This window comes from Ambystoma mexicanum, chromosome 13 (genome assembly GCF_040938575.1).
Source record: "Ambystoma mexicanum isolate Mex_15411 chromosome 13, UKY_AmexF1_1, whole genome shotgun sequence".
Lineage (NCBI taxonomy): Eukaryota > Metazoa > Chordata > Amphibia > Caudata > Ambystomatidae > Ambystoma > Ambystoma mexicanum.
Genome location: NC_090938.1, coordinates 41,300,206 through 41,323,335, shown reverse-complemented (window position 1 = coordinate 41,323,335; position 23,130 = coordinate 41,300,206). Strand labels below are relative to the sequence as shown.

The 23,130-nt window shown below is 50.7% G+C and overlaps 1 protein-coding gene across 1 annotated transcript in view; it reads right to left on the bottom strand.

Moving 5' to 3' along the window:
* CNTN2 (contactin 2) overlaps positions 1-23,130 on the bottom strand; it is a 185,222-nt gene that overhangs the window by 45,717 nt on the left and 116,375 nt on the right. Inside the window, exon 20 of the mRNA XM_069633133.1 lies at positions 17,463-17,649. Within this exon, the coding sequence (XP_069489234.1) occupies positions 17,463-17,649 (187 nt within the window). The remainder of the gene's footprint in view (positions 1-17,462; positions 17,650-23,130) is intronic.

Here is a 23,130-nt window from a genome sequence, read left to right as displayed (position 1 = left end):
TGCCCACTGCATAGATTCTTTCATTACCTGTCCCCCACAGAGACTTTCATTTGACCTGCCCCTCGCAGACTCATTCATTACCTGTCCCCCAAAGAGACTCTTTCATTACCTGCCCCCCACAGACACTCTTTCATTACCTGCCCCCAGAGAGACTCTTTCATTACATGTTCCCCCACAGAGACTCTTTCATTACCTGCCCCCCAAAGACACTCTTTCATTACCTGCCCCCCAGAGAGACACTTTCATTACATGTTCCCCCACTGAGACTTTCATTACCTGCCCCCCAAAGAGACGCTTTCATTACCTGCCCCCACAGAGACTCTTTCATTACCTGCCCCCCACAGAGACTCTTTTATTAACTACCCCGCACAAACACTCTTTCATTACCTGCCCCCCCACAGAGACTCTTTCATTACCAGCCCTCCACAGAGACTCTTTCATTAGCTGTCCCCCCACAGAGACTCTTCCATTACCTGCCCCCCACCAAGACTCTTTCATTACCTGCCCCATGACCGAGACTCTTTCATTACCTGTCTCCCCACAGCGACTCTTTCAATACCTGCCCCCCACAGAGGGTCTTTCATTACCTGCCCCCCACAGACACTCTTTCATTACCTGCCCCAAACAGAGAGTCTTTCATTTGACCTGCCTCCCCACAGAGATTCTTTAATTACCTGCCCCACCGAGTCTTTTTTCATTACCTGCTCCGAACACAGACTCTTTCATTACCTGCCCCCCACAGAGACTTTTATTTCCTGCCCCGCACAGAGACTCTTTCATTACTTGCCCCCCGCAGAGCTCTTTCATTATAGGCCCATCAAAGAGACTCTTTCATTACCTGCCCCCACAAAAACTTTTATTACCTGCCACCCAGAGACTCTTTCATTACCTGCCCCCCACAGAGACTCTTTCATTACCTGCCCCCACAGAGACTCTTTCATTACCTGCCCCCCGCAGAGACTCTTTCATTACCTGCCCCCCACACAGACTCTTTCATTACCTGCTCCCCACAGAGACTCTTTCATTACCTGTCCCCCACAGAGACTCTTTCATTACCTGCTCCCCACAGAGACTTTCATTTGACCTGCCCCTCACAGACTCTTTCATTACCTTTCAACCCAGAGTGACTCTTTCATTACCTGTCCACCAAAGAGACTCTTTCATTACCTGCTCCCCACAGAGACTTTCATTTGACCTGCCCCTCACAGACTCTTTCATTACCTGTCCCCCACAGAGACTCTTTCATTACCTGTCCCCCACAGAGACTCTTTCTTTACCTGCCCCCACAGAGACTCTTTCATTACCTGCCCCCACAGAGACTCTTTCATTACCTGCCCCCACAGAGACTCTTTCATTACCTGCCCCCCGCAGAGACTCTTTCATTACCTGCCCCCCACACAGACTCTTTCATTACCTGCTCCCCACAGAGACTCTTTCATTACCTACTGCCTCCCACAGAGACTCTTTCATTACGTGCCCCCCACAGCGACTCTTTCATTACCTGCCACCCACAGAGACTCTTTCATTACCTGTCCCCCACAGAGACTCTTTCATTACCTGCTCCCCACAGAGACTTTCATTTGACCTGCCCCTCACAGACTCTTTCATTACCTTTCACCCCAGAGTGACTCTTTCATTACCTGTCCCCCAAAGAGACTCTTTCATTACCTGCTCCCCACAGAGACTTTCATTTGACCTGCCCCTCACAGACTCTTTCATTACCTGTCCCCCACAGAGACTCTTTCATTACCTGTCCCCCACAGAGACTCTTTCTTTACCTGCCCCCTGCATAGACTCTTTCATTACCTGTCCCCCACAGAGACTTTCATTTGACCTGCCCGTCGCAGACTCATTCATTACCTGTCCCCCAAAGAGACTCTTTCATTACCTGCTCCCCACAGAGACTTTCATTTGACCTCCCCCTCACAGACTCTTTCATTACCTGTCTGCACAGAGACTCTTTCATTACCTGTCCCCCACAGAGACTCTTTTATTACCTGCCCCCACAGAGACTCTTTCATTACCTGCCCCCACAGAGTCTCTTTCATGACCCGTCCCTCTACAGAGACTCTTTCCTTACCTGCCACCCCACAGAGACTGCTTCATTACCTGCCCCCCCCACACACAGACTATTTCATTACCTGCCCCACACAGAGGCTCTTTCATTACCTGCCCCCTGCAGGGACTCTTTCATTACCTACCCTCCACAGAGACTCTTTCATTACCCTTCCCCCCGAGACTCTTTCATCTGAACTGTCCCTGCACAGAGACTTTCATTAACTGCCTCCCCACAAAGACTCTTTAATTACCTGTCCCCCATAGTGACTCTTTCGTTACCTATCCCCCACAGACTCTTTCATTACCTGTTCCCCCACAGAGATTTCATTACATGCCCCCCACAGACACTCTTTCATTACCTGTCCCCCAAAAAGACTCTTTCATTACCTGTCTCCCCACAGAGACTCCTTCATTACCTGTCCCCCACACAGAGACTTTCATTCCCTTCACCCCACAGAGACTCTTGCATAACCTCTCCCCCACAGAGACTCCTTCATTACCTGCCCCCACAGAAATTCCTTCATTACCTGTCCCGACCGACTCTTTCATTATCTGTCCCCACAGTGACTCTTTCATTGCCTGCCCCCTGCAGAGACTCTTTCATTACCTGTCCACCCACAGAGACTCTTTATTTGACCTGCCCCCCCACAAAGACTCTTTAATTACCTGTCCCCCCACAGTGACTCTTTCGTTACCTGTCCCCCCACAGAGATTCTTTCAATAACTGCCCCCACAGACTCGTTCATTACATGTTCCCCCACGGAGACTCTTTCATTACCTGCCCCCCAGAGAGACTCTTCATTACCTGTTCCCCCACAGAGATTTCATTACCTGCCCCCCACAGACACTCTTTCATTACCTGCCCCCCAGAGAGACTCTTTCATTACATGTTCCCCCACAGAGACTCTTTCATTACCTGCCCCCCACAGACACTCTTTCATTACCTGCCCCCAGAGAGACTCTTTCATTACACGTTCCCCCACAGAGACTCTTTCATTACCTGCCCCCCACAGACACTCTTTCATTACCTGCCCCCCAGAGAGACACTTTCATTACATGTTCCCCCACTGAGACTTTCATTACCTGCCCCCCAAAGAGACGCTTTCATTACCTGCCCCCACAGAGACTCTTTCATTACCTGCCCCCCACAGAGACTCTTTTATTAACTACCCCGCACAGATACTCTTTCATTACCTGCCCCCCACAGAGACTCTTTCGTTACCAGCCCTCCACAGAGACTCTTTCATTACCTGTCCCCCCACAGAGACTCTTCCATTACCTTCCCCCCACCAAGACTCTTTCATTACCTGCCCCATGACCGAGACTCTTTCATTACCTGTCTCCCCACAGCCACTCTTTCAATACCTGCCCCCCACAGAGGCTCTTTCATTACCTGCCCCCCACAGACACTCTTTCATTACCTGCCCCAAACAGAGACTCTTTCATTTGACCTGCCTCCCCACAGAGATTCTTTAATTACCTGCCCCACCGAGTCTTTTTTCATTACCTGCTCCGAACACAGACTCTTTCATTACCTGCCCCCCACAGAGACTTTTATTTCCTGCCCCGCATAGAGACTCTTTCATTACTTGCCCCCCACAGAGCTCTTTCATTATAGGCCCATCAAAGAGACTCTTTCATTACCTGCCCCCACAGAAACTTTTATTACCTGCCACCCAGAGACTCTTTCATTACCTGCCCCCCACAGAGACTCTTTCATTACCTGCCCCCACAGAGACTCTTTCATTACCTGCCCCCCGCAGAGACTCTTTCATTACCTGCCCCCCACACAGACTCTTTCATTACCTGCTCCCCACAGAGACTCTTTCATTACCTACTACCTCCCACAGAGACTCTTTCATTACCTGTCCCCCACAGAGACTCTTTCATTACCTGCTCCCCACAGAGACTTTCATTTGACCTGCCCCTCACAGACTCTTTCATTACCTTTCAACCCAGAGTGACTCTTTCATTACCTGTCCCCCAAAGAGACTCTTTCATTACCTGCTCCCCACAGAGACTTTCATTTGACCTGCCCCTCACAGACTCTTTCATTACCTGTCCCCCACAGAGACTCTTTCATTACCTGTCCCCCACAGAGACTCTTTCTTTACCTGCCCCCTGCAGAGACTCTTTCATTACCTGTCCCCCACAGAGACTTTCATTTGACCTGCCCCTCGCAAACTCATTCATTACCTGTCCCCCAAAGAGACTCTTTCATTACCTGCTCCCCACAGAGACTTTCATTTGACCTGCCCCTCACAGACTCTTTCATTACCTGTCCTCCACAGAGACTCTTTCATTACCTGTCCCCCACAGAGACTCTTTTACTACCTGCCCCCACAGAGACTCTTTCATTACCTGCCCCCACAGAGTCTCTTTCATGACCTGTCCCTCTACAGAGACTCTTTCCTTACCTGCCACCCCACAGAGACTGCTTCATTACCTGCCCCCCACACACAGACTATTTCATTACCTGCCCCACACAGAGGCTCTTTCATTACCTGCCCCCTGCAGGGACTCTTTCATTACCTTCCATCCACAGAGACTCTTTCATTACCCTTCCCCCAGAGACTCTTTCATCTGAACTGTCCCTGCACAGAGACTTTCATTAACTGCCTCCCCACAAAGACTCTTTAATTACCTGTCCCCCATAGTGACTCTTTCGTTACCTATCCGCCACAGACTCTTTCATTACATGTTCCCCCACAGAGACTCTTTCATTCTCTGCCCCCCAGAGAGACTCTTTCATTACCTGTTCCCCCACAGAGATTTCATTACATGCCTCCCACAGACACCCTTTCATTACCTGTCCCCCAAAGAGAATCTTTCATTACCTGTCTCCCCACAGAGACTCCTTCATTACCTGTCCCCCACACAGAGACTTTCATTCCCTTCACCCCACAGAGACTCTTACATAACCTCTCCCCCACAGAGACTCCTTCATTACCTGCCCCCAAAGAGATTCCTTCATTACCTGCCCCCACCGACTCTTTCATTATCTGTCCCCACAGTGACTCTTTCATTACCTGCCCCCTGCAGAGACTCTTTCATTACCTGTCGACCCACAGAGACCCTTTATTTGACCTGCCCCCCCACAAAGACTCTTCAATTACCTGTCCCCCCACAGTGACTCTTTCGTTACCTGTCCCCCCACAGAGATACTTTCAATAACTGCCCCCACAGACTCGTTTATTACATGTTCCCCCACAGAGACTCTTTCATTACCTGCCCCCCAGAGAGACTCTTTCATTACCTGTTCCCCCACAGAGATTTCATTACCTGCCCCCCACAGACACTCTTTCATTACCTGCCCCCCAGAGAGACTCTTTCATTACATGTTCCCCCACAGAGACTATTTCATTACTTGCCCCCCACAGACACTCTTTCATTACCTGCCCCCCAGAGAGACTCTTTCATTACATGTTCCCCCACAGAGACTCTTTCATTACCTGCCCCCCACAGACACTCTTTCATTACCTGCCCCCCAGAGAGACACTTTCATTACATGTTCCCCCACAGAGACTCTTTCATTACTGCCCCCAACAGCGACTCATTCATTCCCTTGTCCCCACATAGACTTTCATTACCTGTCTGCACAGAGACTCTTTCATTTGACCTGCCTCCCCACAGAGATTCTTTCATTATCTGCCCCCCACACAGACTCTTTCATTCCCTGCCCCCCACAGAGTCTCTTTCGTTACCTGCCCCGCACAGACTTTCATTACCTGCCCGCCACAGAGACTCTTTTATTAACTGCCCGCACAGAGACTCCTTCATTACCTGCCCCCACCGACTCTTTCATTATCTGTCCCCACAGTGACTCTTTCATTACCTGCCCCCTGCAGAGACTCTTTCATTACCTGTCGACCCACAGAGACCCTTTATTTGACCTGCCCCCCCACAAAGACTCTTCAATTACCTGTCCCCCCACAGTGACTCTTTCGTTACCTGTCCCCCCACAGAGATACTTTCAATAACTGCCCCCACAGACTCGTTCATTACATGTTCCCCCACAGAGACTCTTTCATTACCTGCCCCCCAGAGAGACTCTTTCATTACCTGTTCCCCCACAGAGATTTCATTACCTGCCCCCCACAGACACTCTTTCATTACCTGCCCCCCAGAGAGACTCTTTCATTACATGTTCCCCCACAGAGACTATTTCATTACTTGCCCCCCACAGACACTCTTTCATTACCTGCCCCCCAGAGAGACTCTTTCATTACATGTTCCCCCACAGAGACTCTTTCATTACCTGCCCCCCACAGACACTCTTTCATTACCTGCCCCCCAGAGAGACACTTTCATTACATGTTCCCCCACAGAGACTCTTTCATTACTGCCCCCAACAGCGACTCATTCATTCCCTTGTCCCCACATAGACTTTCATTACCTGTCTGCACAGAGACTCTTTCATTTGACCTGCCTCCCCACAGAGATTCTTTCATTATCTGCCCCCCACACAGACTCTTTCATTCCCTGCCCCCCACAGAGTCTCTTTCGTTACCTGCCCCGCACAGACTTTCATTACCTGCCCGCCACAGAGACTCTTTTATTAACTGCCCGCACAGAGACTCCTTCATTACCTGCCCCCCACAGAGACTCTTCCATTACCTGCAGCGTAGAGAGACTCTTCCATTTGACCTGTCCCCCCACAAAGACTCTTTCGTTACCTGCCCTCCACAGAGACTCTTTCATTATCTCCCCCCCCACAGAGACTTTCATTACCTGCCCCCCACAGAGACTCTTTATTTGACCCGTCTCCCCACAGAGACTCTTTATTTGACCCGTCTCCCCACAGAGACTCTTTCATTACCTTTCCCCCCACAGTGACTTTCATTGTCTGTCCCCCCCACAGAGACTCTTTCATTACCTGCCTCCCACAGAGACTTTCATTTGTCCTGCTCAGCACAACAACTCTTTCAACACCTGCTCCCACAGACTCTTTCATTACCTGTTCCCCCACAGAGACTCTTTGATTACCTGCCCCCACACAAACTCTTTGATTACCTTGTGCCCCACAGAGATTTTCATTACCTGCCCTCACAGAGACTCCCATTACCCGTCCCCCCAAAGAGACTCCTTCATTACATGTCTCCCCACAGAGACTCTTTCATTCCCTTCCCCACACAGAGACTCTTTCATTACATGTCCCTCCACATAGACTCTTTCATTACGTGCCCCCCGCAGAGACTCTTTCATTACCTGTCCCCACAGTGACTCTTTCATTACCTGTCCCCCCACAGAGACTCTCATTACCTCCCCCCACCACAGAGAATTTCATTTGGCCTGTCCCCCACTGCCACTCTTTCGATACCTGCCCCCCAGAGACCCTTTCATTACATGTTCCCTCCCAGCGATTTTGATTACATGTCCGGCACATCGACTCTTTCATTACCTGTCCCCCCACAGAGACTCTTCTATTACCTGTCCTCCAAAGAGACTCTTTCATTACATGTCCCATCACAGAGACTCTTTCATTACCAGTTCCCCCACAGAGATTCTTTCTTTACCTGCCCCCCACAGAGACTCTTTCATTACCTGTTCCCCCACAGAGATTTTCATTAACTGCCCCCCACAGACACTCTGTTATTACCTGCCTCCCACAGAGACTCTTTCATTACCTGCCCCCACAGAGTCTCTTTCATGACCTGTCCCTCTACAGAGACTCTTTCCTTACCTGCCACCCCACAGAGACAGCTTCATTACCTGCCCCCCCCCACACAGACTATTTCATTACCTGCCCCACACAGAGGCTCTTTCATTACCTGCCCCCTGCAGAGACTCTTTCATCTGAACTGTCCCTGCACAGAGACTTTCATTAACTGCCTCCCCACAAAGACTCTTTAATTACCTGTCCCTCATAGTGACTCTTTCGTTACCTGTCCCCCACAGACTCTTTCATTACCTGTTCCCCCACAGAGATTTCATTACATGCCCCCCACAGACACTCTTTCATTACCTGTCCCCCAAAGAGACTCTTTCATTACCTGTCTCCCCACAGAGACTCCTTCATTACCTGCCCCCCACACAGAGACTTTCATTCCCTTCACCCCACAGAGACTCTTGCATAACCTCTCCCCCACAGAGACTCCTTCATTACCTGCCTCCCACAGAGACTCCTTCATTACCTGCCCCCACCGACTCTTTCATTATCTGTCCCCACAGTGACTCTTTCATTACCTGCTCCCTGCAGAGACTCTTTCATTACCTGTCCACCCACAGTGACTCTTTCGTTACCTGTCCCCCCACAGAGATTCTTTCAATACCTGCCCCCACAGACTCGTTCATTATATGTTTCCCCACAGAGACTCTTTCATTACCTGCCCCCCACAGAGACTCCTTCATTACCTGCCCCCACCGACTCTTTCATTATCTATCCCCACAGAGACTCTTTCATTACCTGCTCCCTGCAGAGACTCTTTCATTACCTGTCCACCCACAGTGACTCTTTCGTTACCTGTCCCCCCACAGAGATTCTTTCAATACCTGCCCCCACAGACTCGTTCATTATATGTTTCCCCACAGAGACTCTTTCATTACCTGCCCCCCACAGAGACTCTTTCATTACCTGCCCCCCAGAGAGACTCTTTCATTACCTGTTCCCCCACAGAGATTTCATTACCTGCCCCCCACAGACACTCTTTCATTACCTGCCCCCCAGAGGGACTCTTTCATTACATGTTCCCCAACAGAGACTCTTTCATTACCTGCCCCCCACAGACACTCTTTCATTACCTGCCCCCCGGAGAGACTCTTTCATTACATGTTCCCCCCAGAGACTCTTTCATTACCTGCCCCCCACAGACACTCTTTCATTACCTGCCCCCCAGAGAGACACTTTCATTACATGTTCCCCCACAGAGACTCTTTCATTAATGCCCGCCACAGCGACTCTTTCATTCCCTTGTCCCCACATAGACTTTCATTATCTGTCTGCACAGAGACTCTTTCATTTGACCTGCCTCCCCACAGAGACTCTTTCATTATCTGCCCCCCACAGAGACTCTTTCATTCCCTGCCCCCCACAGAGTCTCTTTCGTTACCTGCCCCACACAGACTTTCATTACCTGCCCGCCACAGAGACTCTTTTATTAACTGCCCGCACAGAGACTCCTTCATTACCTGCCCCCCACAGAGACTCTTCCATTACCTACAGCGTAGAGAGACTCTTCCATTTGACGTGTCCCCCCACAGAGACTCTTTCGTTACCTGCCCTCCACAGAGACTCTTTCATTATCTACCCCACAGAGACTTTCATTACCTGCCCCCCACAGAGACTCTTTATTTGACCCGTCTCCCCACAGAGACTCTTTATTTGACCCGTCTCCCCACAGAGACTCTTTCATTACCTGTCCCCCCACAGTGACTTTCATTGTCTGTCCCCCCCACAGAGGCTCTTTCATTACCTGCCCCCCACCGAGACTTTCATTTGTCCTGCTCAGCACAACAACTCTTTCAACACCTGCTCCCACAGACTCTTTCATTACCTGTTCCCCCACAGAGACTCTTTGATTACCTGCCCCCACACAAACTCTTTGATTACCTTGTGCCCCACAGAGATTTTCATTACCTGCCCTCACAGAGACTCTCATTACCCGTTCCCCCACAGAGACTCTTTCTTTACCTGCTTCCCCAAAGAGACTCTTTCATTACATGTCTCCCCACAGAGACTCTTTCATTCCCTTCCCCACACAGAGACTCTTTCATTACCTGCCCCCCAAAGAGACTCTTTCATTACATGTCTCCCCACAGAGACTCTTTCATTACATGTCTCCCCACAGAGACTCTTTCATTCCCTTCCCCACACAGAGACTCTTTCATTACATGTCCCTCCACATAAACTCTTTCATTACCTGCCCCCCGCAGAGACTCTTTCATTACCTGTCCCCAGAGTGACTCTTTCATTACCTGTCCCCCCACAGAGACTCTCATTACCTGCCCCCCGCAGAGACTCTTTCATTACGTGTCCCCACAGTGACTCTTTCATTACCTGTCCCCCCACAGAGACTCTCATTACCTGCCCCCCCCACAGAGACTTTCATTTGGCCTGCCCCCCACTGCCACTCTTTCGATACCTGCCCCCCAGAGACCCTTTCATTACCTGTTCCCTCCCAGCGATTTTGATTACATGTCCGGCACATCGACTCTTTCATTACCTGTCCCCCCACAGAGACTCCTCTATAACCTGCTTCCACAGAGACTCTTTCTTCTGAACTGTCAATGCACAGAGACTTTCATTACCTGTCCCCCACAGAGACTCTTCTATTACCTGTCCTCCAAAGAGACTCTTTCATTACATGCCCCGTCACAGAGACTCTTTCATTACCTGTCCCCCCACAGAGACTTCCATTTGACCTGCCCCCTCAGAGACTCTTTGAATACCGATCCCCCCCAGACTCTTTCATTACCAGTTCCCCCACAGAGATTCTTTCTTTACCTGCCCCCCACAGAGACTCTTTCATTACCTGTTCTCCCACAGAGATTTTCATTAACTGCCCCCCACAGACACTCTGTCATTACCTGCCTCCCACAGAGACTCTTTCATTCCCTTCCCCCCACAGAGACTCTTGCATTACCTGCCCCCCCACAAAGACTCTTCCATTAACTTCCCCCCACAGTGACTCTTTCATTACCTGTCCCCCACAGAGACTCTTTCATTACCTGCCCCCACAGACTCTTTCATTACCTGCCCCCACAAAGTCTCTTTCATTACCTGCCCCCACAGACTTTCATTAGCTGCCCCCCACAGAGACTCTTTTATTAACTGCTCAGCACAGAGACTCCTTCATTACCTGCCCCCACCGACTCTTTCATTATCTATCCCCACAGAGACTCTTTCATTACCTGCTCCCTGCAGAGACTCTTTCATTACCTGTCCACCCACAGTGACTCTTTCGTTACCTGTCCCCCCACAGAGATTCTTTCAATACCTGCCCCCACAGACTCGTTCATTATATGTTTCCCCACAGAGACTCTTTCATTACCTGCCCCCCACAGAGACTCTTTCATTACCTGCCCCCCAGAGAGACTCTTTCATTACCTGTTCCCCCACAGAGATTTCATTACCTGCCCCCCACAGACACTCTTTCATTACCTGCCCCCCAGAGAGACTCTTTCATTACATGTTCCCCAACAGAGACTCTTTCATTACCTGCCCCCCACAGACACTCTTTCATTACCTGCCCCCCGGAGAGACTCTTTCATTACATGTTCCCCCCAGAGACTCTTTCATTACCTGCCCCCCACAGACACTCTTTCATTACCTGCCCCCCAGAGAGACACTTTCATTACATGTTCCCCCACAGAGACTCTTTCATTAATGCCCGCCACAGCGACTCTTTCATTCCCTTGTCCCCACATAGACTTTCATTATCTGTCTGCACAGAGACTCTTTCATTTGACCTGCCTCCCCACAGAGACTCTTTCATTATCTGCCCCCCACAGAGACTCTTTCATTCCCTGCCCCCCACAGAGTCTCTTTCGTTACCTGCCCCACACAGACTTTCATTACCTGCCCGCCACAGAGACTCTTTTATTAACTGCCCGCACAGAGACTCCTTCATTACCTGCCCCCCACAGAGACTCTTCCATTACCTACAGCGTAGAGAGACTCTTCCATTTGACGTGTCCCCCCACAGAGACTCTTTCGTTACCTGCCCTCCACAGAGACTCTTTCATTATCTACCCCCACAGAGACTTTCATTACCTGCCCCCCACAGAGACTCTTTATTTGACCCGTCTCCCCACAGAGACTCTTTATTTGACCCGTCTTCCCACAGAGACTCTTTCATTACCTGTCCCCCCACAGTGACTTTCATTGTCTGTCCCCCCCACAGAGACTCTTTCATTACCTGCCCCCCACCGAGACTTTCATTTGTCCTGCTCAGCACAACAACTCTTTCAACACCTGCTCCCACAGACTCTTTCATTACCTGTTCCCCCACAGAGACTCTTTGATTACCTGCCCCCACACAAACTCTTTGATTACCTTGTGCCCCACAGAGATTTTCATTACCTGCCCTCACAGAGACTCTCATTACCCGTTCCCCCACAGAGACTCTTTCTTTACCTGCTTCCCCAAAGAGACTCTTTCATTACATGTCTCCCCACAGAGACTCTTTCATTCCCTTCCCCACACAGAGACTCTTTCATTACCTGCCCCCCAAAGAGACTCTTTCATTACATGTCTCCCCACAGAGACTCTTTCATTACATGTCTCCCCACAGAGACTCTTTCATTCCCTTCCCCACACAGAGACTCTTTCATTACATGTCCCTCCACATAGACTCTTTCATTACCTGCCCCCCGCAGAGACTCTTTCATTACCTGTCCCCACAGTGACTCTTTCATTACCTGTCCCCCCACAGAGACTCTCATTACCTGCCCCCCGCAGAGACTCTTTCATTACCTGTCCCCACAGTGACTCTTTCATTACCTGTCCCCCCACAGAGACTCTCATTACCTGCCCCCCCCCCCACAGAGACTTTCATTTGGCCTGCCCCCCACTGCCACTCTTTCGATACCTGCCCCCCAGAGACCCTTTCATTACCTGTTCCCTCCCAGCGATTTTGATTACATGTCCGGCACATCGACTCTTTCATTACCTGTCCCCCCACAGAGACTCCTCTATAACCTGCTTCCACAGAGACTCTTTCTTCTGAACTGTCAATGCACAGAGACTTTCATTACCTGTCCCCCACAGAGACTCTTCTATTACCTGTCCTCCAAAGAGACTCTTTCATTACATGCCCCGTCACAGAGACTCTTTCATTACCTGTCCCCCCACAGAGACTTCCATTTGACCTGCCCCCTCAGAGACTCTTTGAATACCGATCCCCCCCAGACTCTTTCATTACCAGTTCCCCCACAGAGATTCTTTCTTTACCTGCCCCCCACAGAGACTCTTTCATTACCTGTTCTCCCACAGAGATTTTCATTAACTGCCCCCCACAGGCACTCTGTCATTACCTGCCTCCCACAGAGACTCTTTCATTCCCTTCCCCCCACAGAGACTCTTGCATTACCTGCCCCCCCACAAAGACTCTTCCATTAACTTCCCCCCACAGTGACTCTTTCATTACCTGTCCCCCACAGAGACTCTTTCATTACCTGCCCCCACAGACTCTTTCATTACCTGCCCCCACAAAGTCTCTTTCATTACCTGCCCCCACAGACTTTCATTAGCTGCCCCCCACAGAGACTCTTTTATTAACTGCTCAGCACAGAGACTCTTTCATGACCTGCCCCCTCACAGACACTCTTTTATTACCTGCCCCTCCACAGACTCTTTCATTACCTGCCCCCCACACAGACTTTTATTACCTGCCCCCCACAGCGACTCCTTCATTACCTTCCCCGCACAGAGACTCTTTCATTACCTGCCCCCACATAGACTATTTCATTTGACCTGCCCACCACAGAGACTTTCATTATCTGCCCCCCACAGAGACTCTTTCATTACCTGCCCCACACAGAGACTTTCATTACCTGCCCCCCACAGAGACTTTTTCATTACCTGCCCCACACAGAGACTTTCATTATCTGCCCCCCCACAGATACTATTTCATTACCTGCCCCCTCACAGGGACTCTTTCATTACCTGCCCCCCGCAGAGACTCTTTCGTTACCTGCCCCCAGAGAGACTCTTTCATTACCTGCCACCCAGAGACTCTTTCATTACCTGCCCCCCGCAGATACTCTTTCGTTACCTGCCCCCCACAAAGACTTTTTCATTACCTGTTCCCCACAGAGACTCTTTAATTTGACCTGCCTCCCACATAGACTCTGATTACCTGTACCCCCACAGAGACTGTTTCATTTGACCTGCCCCCCACAGAGACTCCTTCATTACCTGCCCCCCACCAAGACTTTTTCATTACCTGCCCCCCCTACAGAGACTCTTTCATTACCTGCCCTCCACAGAGACTCCTTCATTACCTTCCCCCCACTGAGACTTTCATTACCTGCCCCCCAAAGAGACGCTTTCATTACCTGCCCCCCACAGAGACTCTTTCAGTACCTCCCCCCACAGAGACTCTTTTATTAACCACCCCGCACAGAGACTCTTTCATTACCTGCCCCCCACAGAGACTGTTTCGTTACCTGCCCTCCACAGAGACTCTTTCATTACCTGTCCCCCCACAGAGACTCTTTCATTACCTGCCCCCCCACCAAGACTCTTTCATTACCTGCCCCCGACCGAGACTCTTTCATTACCTGTCTCCCCACAGCGACTCTTTCAATACCTGCCCCCCACAGAGGTCCTTTCATTACATGCCCCCCACAGACACTCTTTCATTACCTGCCCCAAACAGAGACTCTTTCATTTGACCTGCCTCCCCACAGAGATTCTTTAATTACCTGCCCCACCGACTCTTTTTTCATTACCTGCTCCGAACACAGACTCTTTCATTACCTGCCCCCCACAGAGACTTTTATTTCCTGCCCCGCACAGAGACTCTTTCATTACTTGCCCCCCACAGAGCTCTTTCATTATAGGCCCCTCAAAGAGACTCTTTCAATACCTGCCCCCCACAGAGGCTCTTTGATTACCTGCCCCCCACAGAGATTCTTTAATTACCTGCCCCACCATTGCTCCGAACACAGACTCTTTCATTACCTGCCCCCCACAGAGACTTTTATTTCCTGCCCCCCACAGAGACTCTTTCATTACCTACCACCTCCCACATAGACTCTTTCATTACCTGCCCCCCACAGAGACTCTTTCATTACCTGCCCCCACAGCGACTCTTCCCTTACCTGCTTCCCCACACAGACTCTTTCATTACTGCCTCCCACAGAGACTTTAATTCCCTTCCCCCACAGAGAGTCTTTCATTACCTGCCCCCCACAGAGACTCTTTCATTACCTGCCCCCCGCAGAGACTCTTTCATTACCTGCCCCCCACAGAGACTTTCATTACCTACCGCCTCCCACAGAGACTCTTTCATTACCTGCCTCCCACAGATACTCTTTCATTACCTGCCCCCCACAGCGACTCTTTCATTACCTGTCTCCCACAGAGACTCTTTCATTACCTGCCCCCACAGCGACTCTTCCCTTACCTGCTTCCCCACACAGACTCTTTCAGTACTGCCTCCCACAGAGACTTTTATTCCCTTCCCCCACAGAGACTCTTTCATTACCTGCCCCCCACAGAGACTCTTTCATTACCTGCCCCCCGCAGAGACTCTTTCATTACCTGCCCCCCACAGAGACTTTCATTACCTACCGCCTCCCACAGAGACTCTTTCATTACCTGCCTCCCACAGAGACTCTTTCATTACCTGCCCCCCACAGCGACTCTTTCATTACCTGCCCTCCACAGAGACTCTTTCATTACCTGCCACCCCACAGAGACTCTTTCATTACCTGCCTCCCACAGAGACTCTTTCATTACCTGCCTCCCACAGAGACTCTTTCATTAGCTGCCTCCCACAGCGACTCTTTCATTACCTGCCCTCCACAGAGACTCTTTCATTGCCTGCCCTCCACAGAGACTCTTTCATTACCTGCCTCCCACAGAGACTCTTTCATTACCTGCCCTCCACAGAGACTCTTTCATTACCTGCCCTCCGCAGAGACTCTTTCATTACCTGCCTCCCACAGAGACCCTTTCATTACCTGCCTCCCACAGCGACTCTTTCATTGCCTGCCCTCCACAGACTCTTTCATTACCTGCCTCCCACAGAGACTCTTTCATTACCTTCCGCCTCCCACAGAGACTCTTTCATTACCCGCCTCCCACAGAGACTCTTTCATTACCTGCCTCCCACAGAGACTCCTTCATTACCCGCCTCCCACAGAGACTCTTTCATTACCCACCTCCCACAGAGACTCTTTCATTACCTGCCGCCTCCCACAGAGACTCTTTCATTACCCGCCTCCCACAGAGCCTCTTTCATTACCTGCCGCCTCCCACAGAGACTCTTTCATTACCCGCCTCCCACAGAGACTCTTTCATTACCCGCCTCCCACAGAGACTCTTTCATTACCTGCCGCCTCCCACAGAGACTCTTTCATTACCCGCCTCCCACAGAGACTCTTTCATTACCCGCCTCCCACAGAGACTCTTTCATTACCCGCCTCCCACAGAGACTCTTTCATTTCCTGCCTCTCACAGAGACTCTTTCATTACCCGCCTCCCACAGGGACTCTTTCATTACCCGCCTCCCACAGAGACTCTTTCATTACCTGTCTCCCACAGAGACTATTTCATTACCCGCCTCCCACAGAGACTCTTTCATTACCCGCCTCCCACAGAGACTCTTTCATTACCTGCCTCCCACAGAGACTCTTTCATTACCCGCCTCCCACAGAGACTCTTTCATTTCCTGCCTCCCACAGAGACTCTTTCATTACCCGCCTCCCACAGAGACTCTTTCATTACCTGCCGCCTCCCACAGAGACTCTTTCATTTCCTGCCGCCTCCCACAGAGACTCTTTCATTACCCGCCTCCCACAGAGACTCTTTTATTACCCGCCTCCCACAGAGACTCTTTTATTACCCGCCTCCCACAGAGACTCTTTTATTACCCGCCTCCCACAGAGACTCTTTTATTACCCGCCTCCCACAGAGACTCTTTTATTACCCGCCTCCCACAGAGACTCTTTTATTACCCGCCTCCCACAGAGACTCTTTTATTACCCGCCTCCCACAGAGACTCTTTTATTTCCTGCCGCCTCCCACAGAGACTCTTTCATTACCCGCCTCCCACAGAGACTCTTTCATTACCTGCCGCCTCCCACAGAGACTCTTTTATTTCCTGCCGCCTCCCACAGAGACTCTTTCATTTCCTGCCTCCTCGCCATTGTTTCTACCTTTGTGATATTTCTTCATAAGTTGATTTCTGCTGTTCTCTCATAAACTCTTTCTTTTTACTTAATATTAATGTCAGAGTGGGGCTTATTCGGGAAACACCTCATCACTCCACCCCAATGAGGCACTATGCATGACTCTTAGCACAGGAGGCGCGTGGGGAGGGGAGCAAGGGGTTAATACTGTTCCCAGACCCACCCCCCTGGACAGGGAACTTCCTTCCGGAGGTTGTACATAATCATGAGGGTATCAGTGGAAACATCCCCACTCTCCTGCACCTCTACAGTGGCGTTGCTAGGGGCTAGAGGGCGGGCCCCTCATCTGAAATCCTTGGACCCCCTACGTCAGCTGGGCTACTCACTCTGCAATGCTGTGTTCGCCCGCACAGCACACACACACACACAAGGCCGCAATCAACATTGAAGAGCTGTAAAGTTCCCTCTGCCGTCAAGAGCAGCCCCTCCAATCAGAATGTAGCGCACGCAACTGTGAACGATGGGTCATTAGTGACTTAATGGTTTCGTGCCTACATTCTGATGGGAGGGGAGGTGCAGTGGGGTGCGGTAGTTGGTATGCTTACGTGCTTTTGTGGTGGTCAGGTTGGTGGAGGGACTGGGTGGCCCGGTCCCTGCGCGGTTGTAGGCTCGGACCGCCACATGGTACGCGGTGTCCGGCTTCAGACCACTGACCCGAGCGGTGGTCTCCAGTCCAGCCGTCCTGACTCTGTCTGCCGCCGCTTCCTTGTCCCCATCCTTCCAGTACCGGATCTGAGTGGAACAAGAGTGCAGAGGGGTCACTGGCACATTCTGGGGTTTAGGCATCTGCCCCCACCCTGCACCCTTTCACCAATGCCCCACCAGTCTCATAAAGAAGGCGCCCTGGCGAGTGCACATATCGGGGCAATAATAGTAGCTGGAACCAGAATATCATAAATCAGTCTCTCTCTCTCTCCTCTCTCTCTCTCTCTCTCTCTCTCTCTCTCTCTCTCACACACAAACACACACACACTCACTCTCACACTCTCACTCTCTCACTCTCTCATTCTCACACTCTTACTCTCACTCTCACACTGTCACACTGTCACACTCTCTCTCTCTCTCTCTCTCTCTCTCCTCTCCTCTCTTCTCTCTCTCTCTCTCTCTCTCTCCTCTCTCTCTCTCTCCCTCACACACAAACACCCACCACTCACTCTCACACTCTCACTCACTCTCACTCTCATTCTCACACTCTTACTCTCCCTCTCACACTGTCACACTCTCACACTCTCACTCACTCTCTCACACTCACTCTCACTCTCTCTCTCTCTCTCTCACACACAAACACACACACACTCACTCTCACACTCTCTCACACTCTCATTCTCACACTCCTACTCTCACTCACACTCTCACACTCTCACATTCTCTCTCTCTCTCTCTCTCTCTCTCTCTCTCTCTCTCTCTCTCTCTCTCTCTCCCTCTCTCTCTCTCACACACAAACACACACACACTCACTCTCACACTCTCACTCTCTCACACTCTCATTCTCACACTCTTACTCTCACTCTCACACTGTCACACTGTCACACTCTCACTCACTCTCACTCTTGCTCTCTTTCACTCTCTCTTTCTCTCTTCTCTCCTTCCTCACTCTTTCTCTCCCTGTATTGTCTCTCTTCTTCCCCCCCCTCTCTCTCTCTCTCTGTCTCTCTCTCTCTATCTCTCTCTCCCTCTCTCTCCAACCTAGTGGTCTGGAGATTTCCCAGTGGGCCTCTACACACTCTGCAAGAGCTGCATTTTTAAGCTTTTCTGTCTCTCAGGAGTGTTTAGCTGCTTCTTGGGACTGCATCGCTGGCTCTGTTTTTGACTCTGTCTCTCTGTGTCTGTATGTTTCACTCTCTCTGTCCCCCCCCTCGCTATATTTCTTCCCTCTTTCTAGCGCTCTTCCATCCCCTTGCGCCTCCTCTCTTCCCACCCCACTCTACCTCTATCTCCCTTTCCCCCCTGGGCCCTGTGCGTTGATGAGGGAGTCCTCCTTATCGCTCTCCCCTCTTCTCTCTTTCTCTAGCCCGTTCTCCCTCATCCCCACCCACCTCTGCCATCCCTCTCATCTTTCCCCGCATACCCCCTTCACCCCCCTCGCCTCCAACCCCCCTTTCTGCTGTGTTTCCTTCCCATCGCCCCCTCTCTCTCTCCCTCCGTTTCATGTTCCTTCCCCCTGCGAGTGTGAGTCCGTGTACCTTCCTTCACCCCCAAGCCAACTCTGGCAGCTTTCTATGGCAGCTAAGCGCGTGCCCACCTGAAAGGCATGCGTGCCCACCTGCGCCTGGCAGCTTGAAAGGGCACCCCCAGCCAGAACGCTCTTGCACGACTCGTTTTGTTAGGGACGGTTTGCAGGCCCTGGGCAACGCATGACCCTGGGCTGCAGGCATGGGTGTCATTTTATGGGGGTGAGGGAGGCAAGGGTGTTTGTGCCCCCCAACATTTTGTGGCACACCATTTTGCCCCACTTATTTGGCAGGGTGCCCTTTTTTCATTTAGAGATCATGCCCTCCCCCCGCTTCTCCCCCCTACCCCCAAACATTTTCAGCAAAGTGGACTCCACTGGCGCAGGAAGAGGTGCCCAGAAGACTAGGGCACGACGTTCGGCTTCGCCCATGAACATTTCTAAATATGACCTGGAATAAAAGAACGCAGCTCCCGGCCCGCACTGACCCCTGGTGGACAACTGAGGGAACTTTATTTTATTGAGGGGTGAGTGGCTGTGGGAGGAGGGAGAGACGTAGGGTCTCATTCACAGAAGCGTTTTATAATGGCAAAGCCCTATTGGAGAGGGCTCTGTGAATAAGACTCTTAGAGTGAGACAGAGAGAGACTGTGCAGGGCTATAGGACTATGCAAAGCTTATGGCATTCTCAATATCCAAAAGAATAGTGTTCGGGAATGTTTGGGATCTGCCCGAGCAGGTGTGTCTTGTAGGGCCACTGTTTTAGAACTATATGAACAAGACACATCTGTTGTTCCTCGCTCGCCACAGGGAACCAGGCTGCACCTCACTGAGGAGGCCCAACAAGGCCGAAACATGTCTGGGGTTGCTCGTGTTTCCTGCAGGGAGGACCTGGCCTAGCAGTTCAGGCAGGGCTGCTCCCATTGGTGGCAGTACCTAACTGATTTGCATATGGCTGGACCCCTTTTGCAATGGCGCAGACGGGCTAAAAAAAACGGTGGTGTGGAAGGTTGCCCAGAGCATTGCCAGTGGTTTAGATTCATTCGAAACCTTCCACCCATCACTTTTTTGATTTTTGATGTAAACACAAGCTGAGTACAGTTTATAATGAGTTCTACTAGCCGAGTATTATTATCCAGTGACTGTATGAATATCAGCACTGTCTCTTTAAAATCCCCTACTCCCTTCCCCTTTTCCATACCCTTTCCTTTCCCCTTTTTCTACAGCTTTCTAGAGATCCATAAACAGCCTAATCTCCTTAAAGCAAAGCATGTGCCGGGACAGGTGTGTCCGCTGCTTCTTTTGTAGTCTGTGCACGTCAAGATAATTCTAATGATTATAAATGTTCTTTTGTAACACGCTTAATACTCCAGGCCAGCTTCTAAGCGTGAGTGCGGGAGTCAAACCTGCGTTGCTATGCGTTGTCTTGCTTCCAAGAAAAAAGCGTTGCCCCTGAGAGAGAGATTCCCAAGTTTCCCTGCATGCTACAGTGTGAGACATGACCGTTCAGGCATCGGCCTGCATAGGCTCGGGCGCCATTACCAGCCCTGTATGCCCCCTCGACATGGGGATGAGAGCCATTTCAAAACTTAGGGGATAGGTTGGTCACAACATTTGTATAACATGCTATTCTACTTTACTTTGGGAACTATACAGTAGGGGGGGGGGGGGGGGGGGGGGGGGGGGGGGGGGGGTGGTGTGTGTGTGTGTGTGTGTGTGTGTGTGTGTGTGTGTGTGTGTGTGTGTGTGTGTGTGTGTGTGTGTGTGTGTGTGTGTGTGTGTGTGTGTGTGTGTGTGTGTGTGTGTGTGTGTGTGTGTGTGTGTGTGTGTGTGTGTGTGTGTGTGTGTGTGTGTGTGTGTGTGTGTGTGTGTGTGTGTGTGTGTGTGTGTGTGTGTGTGTGTGTGTGTGTGTGTGTGTGTGTGTGTGTGTGTGTGTGTGTGTTTTTTTTTTTTTTTTTTTTTTCATGGAACTCTGTCATCTATTCCAAGGGCGCTGAGCTAACGATGGAATGAGCAAAGTGGGAGGCTTGTCACTGTCTATCCCAAAGCAACTGACTGCACTTGTGGGCCCTGCAATACTGTGAGGAACTGTATGTTACATTTCAGGCAAATGATCAGATCAACTGTACAGTACACTACATTTCAGGGAAGTAATCATTGCTTTGACAGAGGTGGGGAATACAGTAATGATCTGCACTACATGTTGAGGGGCTACAATCTATCCTGAAGCAACTGATTGCTGTTGTGGGCTCTGCCATTATACCCAGCACTTACCACACCCCTTTGGGGCCATGAATCTTTGTAATCAGCTTAGATGTTTTACTGACCTGAGGGCATATTTGTACGTGCCAACGGGGGACACACACACACACACACACACACACAACCCCCCCCCTCCTCCCCACCCACCCCCACTTTTCATGGGATACCCTGGTTTGTACGTGCGACTGACTCTCTACTCACAGCAGCGACCATTAGAAGGGCTTCAGTGTTTGATGTGGTGCCTCGAGTATGCCCTCTCTCTGAAGTGTAATACTCGGCTCTTAGTAGCACCTGGATCAGAGTGTGCTTGCAAACTCACCTTAAAATGCGGTAAAGATATGTGGTAATGGAAGGGCCACGTCACCTGTGCTACCGGTGTTTTCACCTGTTCTACGTAGAACATCATGACAGGTGGCCTTCCCAAAGATGTACCCTTGTCAACTGGCTTTGGGACTGGAGCCAGTTCTGGTGGACAGTGAATGGGGTCTATAAAATGCATGCACCCCTTGATGTTGTGGGACTGACTAGCCTGCATCAATACATGTCCCACATCAAGGGAGCAGTGAAGCGGCGTAGGTGGGGTTGATGAGCAGGTTCTTGAGCCGCCCAGTTCAAGGGTCTGCAGCATTTGGCTCTGCAGATGTTTTTTGACTGACACCCTGGAAACTTTGCCATTGACTATGCTAGTGTAGAGGAGCAGCTGAATGCCTCTGCAGGAAGTCCCACCCCCAGACTTCCTGTATGTTGCAAGGGCTCCAAGCTCGCTGGCGAGGGCGATGGGAGGTGTGGTCCGAATCATAGGAGAGACAAACGATGCAGACATCCAGCCCCATCACATCTGCTCACCTGGATATGGACCAATCAGAGATATGGAAATGAGAGGGAGGTTCACAGCTTGATGGGTGTGGCTTGGGCTGACCACTGGGAGGGGTTAACTCACCCACTCAAAATGTTAAACTTCAACACCAAACATGCACTCTCGTTTAAATGTCGTCCCTTTGCATATCGCGGTATTCGGCCACGTATTAACTAGTGACCTAAGTAGCAAGGAGGAACGCTACGCAGAAACCCAGTCATACCCGCTGCTGTGCAAAGGCATAACAGCAGAGACAGTGGGCCACCCCGAGATTGGAGTCAACCCTGAGGTTAGTATGACACCTTGAGAGTTTCCTGCTGTTAGTGTCTGTGTATTTGTGTTTTCCATTTGTATTTATATGAAGAACAAGGAGGTCAATTACGATCAGAAATGACTTAAAATAACACACTTACAGATGGCGGAGGCATGCCCCAGAAGGGTGCCTCTACAATAGCACACAGATGAGGACCAAGGGTGTGCCATGTTCATGGTGTAAACAAAGCGGGGCATAGAGCGGGGACAGTACAAACACAAACAAACAAAATATATATGAGATTCAGGCGACTTACAAAATTAGCAATAAACTGTCAGGGGCAAGTGCTTCGACCTAAAGAGGGGCAGCCTAGGAGCAAAGAAAGTGTCATTATTTAGCGTCCCTCTGAGGAGTGCTGCGGTCAGGTAGGGAGGGTGGGGAGAGGGCAGGGGGAGCTCCCTCTTTAGCAAGTACGTGAAGTTTAAGCTGAGCTTTGAATGGATGCCCAGTTGGGCCAGCTTTGATTGGCATGGGCGGTGGGTTGCAGTGGAGCGGGCGAGTAGGGAGAAAGAGCGGAAGCGATAGGAGGCACAGGGAAGGTGCGGGGCAGTGAGGCGTTGTGCAGAGGAGGAGCTGTTCTGGTGTGTGTGTGCATGGCTAAGCCATTTGCCAT